This window comes from Arvicola amphibius, chromosome 7 (assembly GCF_903992535.2).
Source record: "Arvicola amphibius chromosome 7, mArvAmp1.2, whole genome shotgun sequence".
NCBI classification, from domain to species: domain Eukaryota; kingdom Metazoa; phylum Chordata; class Mammalia; order Rodentia; family Cricetidae; genus Arvicola; species Arvicola amphibius.
In genome coordinates, this window is record NC_052053.1 from 112,792,164 (window position 1) to 112,801,915 (window position 9,752).

At 43.3% G+C, this 9,752-nt stretch overlaps 1 protein-coding gene across 1 annotated transcript; it reads left to right on the plus strand.

The window, feature by feature from the left end:
• Positions 1-1,891: 1,891 nt before the first annotated feature.
• On the plus strand, positions 1,892-5,362 carry Fscb (fibrous sheath CABYR binding protein). The gene has a single exon (XM_038338129.1). The coding sequence runs from the start codon at positions 1,892-1,894 to the stop codon at positions 5,360-5,362; it is 3,471 nt and encodes a 1,156-aa protein (XP_038194057.1).
• Positions 5,363-9,752: the final 4,390 nt, after the last annotated feature.

Sequence of the window (9,752 nt, forward strand, 5' to 3'; positions counted from 1 at the left end):
TTTTCATGGGACTCCTGAGTGTGTGAATGAGCATGTCTCTGACTCGTGTGCCTGCTATCAAGGCTCTTTTTCTTCTATTGGGTTGCCTTGTCCAACCTCGATGTGATGGGTTTGATTTATCTTATTATGTTTTAATTTTGTCATGTTCAGCTGTTATCTCTTAGAAGTTTGCTCTTTGCTAATGAGAGACAGAAAGGGAGTGGATCTGGAGGGAAAAGGAGGTGTGGAAGAACTGGGAGGACTAAAGGGAGGGGAAACTGTAATCAGGATACATTGAATGAGAAGAGAATATATTTTCTTTATTGAAAACATATTTTATTAAGGAAAAATTAATTAGCATGAGAAAGTGCTTCACAAGCCTGTTATAATCTTAGGTAGAATCATTAATTGGCTGTGTATGTATGGTCATTCATGGCTATGATCTCATTATTACTAGTAGAAACAAAGACTATACTAAAAGAAGTTTATACTATACTAAAAGAAGTTTTGTAGATGGTTTATTCTAGAAAGGTCTAGAAGAACTTCTAGCTTTAGGCTTCAATTTATATTTGAAGGAATGTACAAGAGACTCATTCATGCTACTAATATCTACCAACAAGGATTGTTTCATTTGCTTTCATATTGTCTTGAAGCAATAAAGAAATTCTTGTGTTTTATATATAAGTAAGAGGTTTTATATGTATAAATGTGATAATATGTAGATATATAGTGATTATATATAATATGGTTATATATATATGTATATAATGTGATAAAATTTCATCAATATCTCCTATGATATGCTTCTGTGGGGTTTCTATTTTCCAATTCAATACAAAATTTTACCAATAATTTCACTATTTGAAAGTTTTCTAAATTGTATACAATATATTCTCCTCTCACCCTTTCTCATTTTCCTTTCAGCCCTATCAAATCCCTCAGTGAAACCAGTCTCATTCATTATCAGATGACTTTCTTCCTTTGAAGCATCCATTCCATGTGATCGTTCAGCAGAATCTGTAGAAACTGTTTTAAAAACATTTTGTTTAACCTGACATATATTTAGACTCAGTAGCCTTACATCTGTAAAAATTTGGATAAAACTACTTTCTAAAATAATTCAAAATAAATGAAAAATACCTTACATTGTTTGAGACTGAAAACATGGATTATCTTTTGGTAGTAGAAGGCTGTAGTCACTGAAGGTTAAAGGCAAAGGAATGAATTTCCTTCCATATATTGAATACCAAATTGAGAGTCTTCTAAAGAGAGGCCGTTTCTTTTGAAGTCCTATATACATCCATTTATCAGACATTCCTACACACACACACACACACACACACACACACACACACACACACTCATTAACTCTAATAATGGACAACCTGCCCATACTGAGTTCTGTATTATAATTTCTTTGTTAGTAGAAGGAAAAGAATCAAGTTGTAAGCTCAAAAAGATCACCTTTAACAATTAGTGGCTTTCTTGGAGTTAAATTGTTACTCATCTGGGAAAGAAATTCATTTTTCAACCTGATTTTTTAAAACAAAAACAAAAAACTAGACAATTCACATTTAGTCATTACTTATGTTAATAAACCAAGCTTAAAACTGCTGGAAATATAACTTCCGGAACCTTGTAAGAAGAAGTGGCTGTGATGTCACAGACCCTTGAGGGAACTTCTAAAAGAGATGTGTTCCAACAGAGACTAAACAGGAAAGATGATGAATGAGTAAGGTGGGATCCAACAAGAAGGTAGTAAAGAATGCCAATAATTTATGAATTATTTTTTCCTAAACTTCATAGAAAAACTCAATGAAGGAAGGCAAAGGCTTAACCACCGTGTACATTTATGATTCTTAATGATTAACTACTTGAAGACTCACAAATTTGGATATCATCGGTCATAGAAATGGAAGAAAGTGATGAACCTGAACAGCCTATCTCATTAGGGAGGCAGGAATTTAGAAGGAGAAGACGACCCAGCCAACCAATGGTAGACAAGTCCCAGCAGACTGATACACCAGAAAAAAAGAAACCCATGGCTGTAGCACAACCTCCTCTCCCCAAAGCTACCCTCAGTATTGGTAATATTTCTGGAAGCAAAGACAACTACTCTGCAAAAGAATATGAGTCTCTTAGGCTGTCTTCTCAACTTCAACAAACTTGGGTGAAGAGAAAGCGTGGCCTGGAAATGACTGATAAGTCTCTGCAGACGGAGGCTTCTGTGGAAGAAAAAGCGAAAGCCATACTCACTGATAAAACACTTACCCTTGAAGAAACCTCAGCTGGTGTTGGAGAAATAGCTCCTGAATTGCCACAGAGTGTTCCAGAAGTAGAGATTCCAACAAGCAGATCCACAGCTTGGTTAATAGACAGATCTCAGCAGACCAGCTGTACTGGGGACTGGAGTGTGTTGAACATTTGCCCAAAAGATACAGTGGACAAAGAACAACAGACATACTTCAGTGAGTTAGAAATTACTATCATGAATATGCCAGGTAGTTCCCTGATTAAGCCAAATGAGGAAATAACACCTGTTATACAAGAGGACTCCTTGTTTGAAGTAGATGGTTCTCTTGAAATAGAGGTAATGTCAGCTGAAAAAGTCCCTGATGCCATGATGCCTTTCACTGCAGGGGCGTTTTCTGGTGAAATCCAGGCTGTACCAACTGATGAGCTTCCTTCTGAAGCCCCTGGTGACATTAGTCATCTGTCAGTGGAAGGGGCCCTTTCATATGAGCCTTATGATCAACAGTATACCCAAGCTGAGGTGGATCATGAAGAATGTCCTATTGAAATTGTGATTCCAATCACAGAAGTGTTGGTGAAGTTCCAAAATGTAGAAGGCAAAGAAGAACCTGCTACTGCTGAAGAGTCCACTGATGGAGTTCAACCTCTACAATCTGAGGGGGCTTTTAAAGAAGTTCAGCCACCATTAGATGAGCACACATTAGAAGCAGTCTCAGCAGAAATTGCTGTGGTACTAGCTGAGGAATTTCCTATAGAAGATATCTTTAAAGGAGTTCAGCTTCCATCAGCAGAGGATGCTCCTGAAGAAGTAGCACCTGCAGAAGCTCCACCTGCTCCAGCTGAGGAGGCCCCTGCAGAAGCTCCACCTGCTCCAGCTGAGGAGGGCCCTGCAGAAGCTCCACCTGCTCCAGCTGAGGAGGCCCCTGCAGAAGCTCCACCTGCTCCAGCTGAGGAGGCCCCTGCAGAAGCTCCACCGGCTCCAGCTGAGGAGGCCCCTGCAGAAGTCCAACCTCCACCAGTTGAGGAGGCCCTTGCAGAAGCTCCACCTGCACAAGCTGAGGAGGCCCCTGCAGAAGCTCCACCTGCACAAGCTGAGGAGGCCTCTGGAGAAGCTCCACCTGCTCCAGCTGAAGAGGCCCCTGCAGAAGCACCACCTCTTCCAGCTGAGGAGGCACCTGCAGAAACTCCAACTGCACAAGCTGAGGAGGCCCCTGCAGAAGCTCCACCTGTTGAGGAGGCCCCTGCAGAAGCTCCACCTGCTCCAGCTGAGGAGGCCCCCGAAGAAGCTCAAGCTCCACCAGCTGAGGAGGCCCCTGCCGAACCTCCACCTGCTGAGGAGGCCCCTGCAGAAGCTCCACTTGTTGAGGAGGCCCCTGTGGAAGGTTCACCTGCTCCAGCTGAGGAGGCACCTGCAGAAGCTCCACCTGCTGAGGAGGCCCCTGCAGAAGCTCCACCTGCACCAGCTGAGGAGGCACCTGCGGAAGCTCCACCTGCTCCAGCTGAGGAGGCCCCTGTGGAAGGTTCACCTGCTCCAACTGAGGAGGCCCCTGCAGAAGCTCCACCTGCACCAGCTAAGGAGGCCCCTGCCGAACCTCCACCTGCACCAGCTGAGGAGGCCCTTGCAGAAGCTCCACCTGCTCCAGCTGAGGAGGCTCCTGAAGAAGCTCAAGCTCCACCGGCTGAGGAGGCCCCTGCCGAACCTCCACCTGCACCAGCTGAGGGGGCCCCTGCAGAAGCTCCACCTGCTCCAGCTGAGGAGGCCCCTGAAGAAGCTCCACCTCCTCCAGCTGAGGAGGCTCCTGCAGAAGCTCCACCTGCCCCAGCTGAGGAGGCCCCTGAAGAAGCTCTACCTGCACCAGCTGGGGAGGTTCCTGAAGAAGCTCCACCTGTACCAGCTGAGGAGGCCCCTGAAGAAGCTCCACCTGCCTCAGCTGAGGAAGTCCCTGCAGAAGCTCCACCTGCCCCAGCTGAGGAGGCCCCAGCAGAAGCTCTACCTGTGCCAGCTGAGGAGGTCCCTGAAGAAGCTCCACCTGCTTCAGCCGAGGAAGCCCCTGCAGAAGCTCCACCTGCCCCAGCTGAGGAGGCCCCAGCAGAAGCTCCACCTGCACCAGCTGAGGAGGCCCCTGCGGAAGCTCCACCTGCTCCAGCTGAGGAGGCCCCTGCAGAAGCTCCACCTGCACCAGCTGAGGAGGCCCCTGCAGAAGCTCCACCTGCTCCAGCTGAGGAGGCCCCTGTAGAAGCTCCACCTGCTCCAGCTGAGGAGGCCCCTGCAGAAGCTCCACCTGCTCCAGCTGAGGAGGCCCCTGTACAGGCTCCACCTGCTCCAGCTGAGGAGGCTCCTGAAGAAGCTCCACCTCCTCCAGCTGAGGAGGCCCCTGCAGAAGCCCCACCTGCTCCAGCTGAGGAGGTTCCTGCAGAAGTTCCACCTCCACCAGCTGAGGATACATCTGCAGAATCTCCACCTGCTCCAACTGAGGAGGCCACTGCAGAAGCTCCACCTGCACCATCTGAGGAGGACCCTGCAGAAGCTCCACCTCTATCAGCAGATGAGACCCTTGCAGAATTTGAGTGTACACAGACTAAAGAGACTCCCCTACAAGGGGCTTCTGTTGGAGTTCAACCTGTATCAGCTGAGGAGGTCTTTACCAACATGGTTCCAGTTGAAGATGGCCCTGCAGCTGAAACTGGGTCTCCTTCATCTGAGAGGGTTCCTCTTGAAGAAACTACAATGGAAACCCAGGTGACATCAGTTGAGGAGAATCCTGAAAAGATCTCTGTTGATGTTCAGCCTCCACAACCCGAGACTCCTGCTGAAGACTCTCCTGTTGTTAAACAGCCTTCCAACACTGATAGGGTCTCTATTCAAGAGTTTCCCATGCAAGACACACCTGATGAAGGTTCACTTCCTCCTTCTGAACAAAACCCTGAAGATAAGACTTTACTAAAAGAACATCTGTTGCCCCCAGTAGCAGGTATCACAGGGAAAGAATCAGATTCTTCTTCTTTGACAGGTGATAGAAACTCTGAAGGAACAGATCCTATTCCCGAAGGTGTGTCTAGGAGCAAGGGCTCATCCACTATCAAAATAGCAGGTACCATTAAAATAGAGTTAAAAAACCCGCCCTCCTGAGCTATAGCCAGAGCCTAACTTAAGCTAGCAACTATACACTAGAAGATTCTAGAAGTACATTCTTTAGAAAATGAGACACTTTCTGGAAGAACTTTCATGAGCAGATTAAAGGAAAAGAATCCCAAAAGACTGAGCATGCAGGTTGAACAATGAATAAAAGCAGTCACAGCTTAAAGTCCCTTGTGTTATTTTCACACAAATCTATAGCATGTAAAGTAACTATTTTGAAACAAAGTTAATTTATGTCCGCCACTATTACTTAAAGTATACTTTAAAGTACATCTATGAACAACAGTTGTTTATTCTGAAGCTCCTTCCCTCTCTGTTCCTTTTCTTTTTTCTCTCATTTTTTTATTAAAAATTTCCATCCTCTCCCCTCCTCCTCCCCCTTCCCTCCCCTCCCTTCCACCCATACCCCCACTTCCTCCCTCTCCAAGCCAAAGAGCCATCAGGGTTCCCTTCACTATGTTAAGTCCAAGGTCCTCCCAACTCCCCCTAAGTCCAGGAAGGTGAGCAACCAAACTGACAAGGCTCACAGTGAGCCCGTCCATGCTGTAGAGTTCAAGCTCATCGCCGTTGTCCTTGGTTTCTCAGTCCTCCTCCACTGTCAGCCACATTCAGAGAGTCCGGTTTGGTCCCCTGTTCCATCAGTCCCATTCCAACTGGACTTGGTGGTCTCCTATTAGATCTGTCCCACCGTCTCAATGGGTGAACGCACCCCCTCACGGTCCTGACTTAAAATCCTAGAGAAGCTAAATAAGAAGGTGAATCCAAAGAAAAACATATAGTTATCCTCCTGGATATTGGAAGTAGACAAGATTGCCGGACAAAAAATGGGAACTTGGGGGTGGGGTGGGATGGGGGGATGAGGGGATGGGGAGAGAAAAGTGTGAAGTGAAGGATGGGAAGAGCTTGGAGGAATAGGATGGTTGGGATATAGGAAGGGTGGATATGGGAACAAGGAATTATATATCTTAATTAAGGGAGCCATTCTAAGGTTGGCAGAGACTTGACTCTAGAGGGGTTCCCAGGTGTCCAGGAAGATGCCCCCAGCTAGTTCCTTGGGCAGCTGAGGAGAGGGTGCCAGAAATGTCCAGATCCTATTGCCATACTCATGAATATCTTGCATATCACCATAGAACCTTCACCTGGCGTTTGATGGAGAAAATGACAGAACCCCACATAGGAGCACTGGACTGAGCTCCCAAGGTCCTGATGAGGAACAAAAGGAGGGAGATCTGTTCCTTTTCTTTATAAGCATGAGAAATGACAGCTTCTTCCTTGAAGATGTCATCTTCTTTCAATTCCTTGAGTTTTTATTTGCACATTTAAACTTGCATGGTGTTCTTTTCTTTGGTTATGATTCATTCTGCTTTTTATTCTCTTTCCATTGACTCCTTCTGAGATAAGCATTGCTTTCCTGATACAGCTGCTGTGGAAATCAGTGTGGATAATTCTCAGAAAGATAAAAATAAATCTAACATATTACTCAGGCAGAGCACCCTTTAGCATATGCCCAGAGAACCCAACCTCCTAATCCACATATACTTTGTCGGCCATATTCACTGGTACTCAATTCACAACAAATAGGAAATTAAACCAACCTAAATGACCTTCAACTGATGAATAGGTAGTGAAAACATGATTCATATACACGATGGAATACTATTCATCTCTAAAGGAAAATAACATTATGAGATGTGCAATTAAATGGATAGGGTGAGAAAAGATCATAGTGAGTAAGGTAACTGAAACCCCGAGAGCCAAATGTCACATCCTTTCTTTCAGTTAAGGCAGCTAGATAGCAGAAGAGCTATGAGTACACGACACAGAGTGACTGTAGAAGCAATGAAAGTAGAAATGGATATTGTCATGGGAGGGAGTGTGGAAGAAATATAGAGGAAAATAGAAGGGTGTAGTGATTTGTAGGCTAAATTGGAAAAAAAGAAATTTTCATTAATGGGATTGGAGAGAAATAAATATAAAAGAAGGCACAAGGAAGGTAGAATAACAATGAATATGTCTGAAAAAAATCATAAGGAATCATACTATTTATTATACAACCAGATGTCTATAATACATGTAAGTTGGTGTATAAATGAAATTTTCCTTTCTGGCCTGACAATGTTCCCTCCAAGAACCAAAGACCATCTGTAAAAGACCCCAACACCAGGCATGAGAAACTTCCTTCTTTTCAATTTTTTGAATAGTGTTGTACTAGAGACTCCCCAAATAGGCTATTGCTATTGCTCATGGTTGCATTACCAAGGCGGAAGGTAAGTTTCTATTGTGAGGATACCATACAATTCATACACCTGATCCAGAGAGCCCGGGACTAGAAATGATCTGAAAACATTTCCCCTGAAGACTATGTCACAGCATGTCACAGCAATGACATTTCCACACGAGGATAGCAACCAACAGTCCTGCCCAGCTATGCCGCTTATGAACTAAAATAATGATGAGCATGGCAGGATAAACTGAGTGTACCATAGTGATATTCATACCCTGTCAGTAACTAACAGTTCTCTAATTGTCCTTAAGATCCACCCAACAAGAGAGAAATCATGCCTGGGACTGGTCACCCAGCACCAGTGAAGTCACAGGTCTTGGATGAGAACATATCACCACCACTTTATTAAACCATCATAATCCTCAAGGACATTCTAAATATTTGTCAAGGAAATTCCTCTTTGCAAAAGACTGATACCACTATAGAAAAAGACAACCATTCAAAATGCAGAGGTATAGAGCCTAGCCCCAACTCACACATCTGCAGTACAATGCTGCACCTACCGCTCATGGGCCATTTCACAGGAGAGGGTGGGAAGATTGTATGAGCCTGTGGAACCGGGAGTTGGTTGTGAGATTATAACTCCTAGGAATGACAGACAGTACACACTAAAGTCTCACTACCATGACTACCTAACTATGAGATGGAAAGGAAGACATCGGTAAACATGCTAATGTGAATGAGGAAATGCTCAGAAGGCCTCAACCCTAGACAAAGAACGACAGGCAACTGAAGACTATGGAGAGCACCAGATACAATCTTCCATAGGGAAGAGCACGCCAATTGGTTATTCAGTACTAACGAGCCATCAGTGAAAACACAAAAATATTATACAAACAAGCAGGTCTTATTTATGCATTTCGAAATATACATTTATATGTATGTAAACAATTAATGAAAAAAGAGGCCGTGAATTTGAAAGAGAGCAAGGAAAGATATATGGGAGGCCTTAGAGAGAGGGAAGGAAAGGGGAGATAATGTGATTATATTTTAATCTAAAAATGAATGATTTTTAAAGAATGCACTAGGTAGATTTCTTTAGTAAATGTGCAACATACTATCCTTATCCCTGATTGTATTGGAAATATTTCTGAATTTCACTATTAAATATGAAGCTTGTTGTGGGCTTTCCATTGGTGATCCTTTTCTGATTTAGAGAGTAACTTTCTATTTCTAGCTGCCCTTTGGCAGTTTTCTCACTAGATATTGATGCTGAATTTTGGTAAATACTCTGTGGATCAATTGAGATGATACACATATCATCTTTGATGTATGAATGTCGTGAGACTTTTTGGCTAGCTTTCAAATGTTAAGAAAAGATTTAGTTTTAATTTTATATGATTTTGAGAGTGTCTTTATGTAAAAACATCTACTGAGGTTAGAAGAGGTGTCAGATGTCTTGGAGCTGAAGCTGCAGGTAACTTAAAGCAGCTTGATGTGAGTATTGAAACAAATGTAGGTTCTTTGGAAGAGCAACACACTCTTAATCACTGAGAGATCTCTCCGCTCTCTATGATGTTCACACATTAAACCAAAGCTTCAACTCCTTAAGCATCCTTATTTTGTCATGAAATACTATTCTTTTTTATACTTATACTTATAAATTAAATGTGCTAGTTTTGGAAATAAGATACTATGTGTGTTTTTGCTCAAGTATATTGTGAACTGGTCAAATCATGCAAATATGTCTCTCAAAGACTGACCGCTTACTTCCAGTATACATAGTCAAATCCTTTCTCCCAGACATTTTAGGGGACGTAAATGTCTGTTTACCTTGCTGTACAATACGCCATTAAATTTTTTTCTTTTTGGATTGTAACTTTAAATTTTTTATTTTGTGTTATAGTACAAAGAATTAAATTTCATTATGGCAATTCCGAAAGAAATTTGTTTTGTTTCTCCTCTCTCTACTTCTCTCAAATTCCCTTTCTCCTTGTGCCATCCGATTAGTAGTCCCCTCCCCTCTACTTTCATGTCACCTGGGTCATTTGCCTTCCCCATAAAAACTCTTCCTCACTTGGTATTATACCTAGTTTTACAGCCTAATTCACTAACATGTCCCTCTATTGAATTAAAATAAATTGATTGAATTTGTTC

Coding starts and splice junctions, on each gene's coding strand:
- Fscb (XM_038338129.1), top strand. CDS start 1,892: ATGGAAGAAAGTGATGAACCTGAACAGCCTATCTCATTAGGGAGGCAG.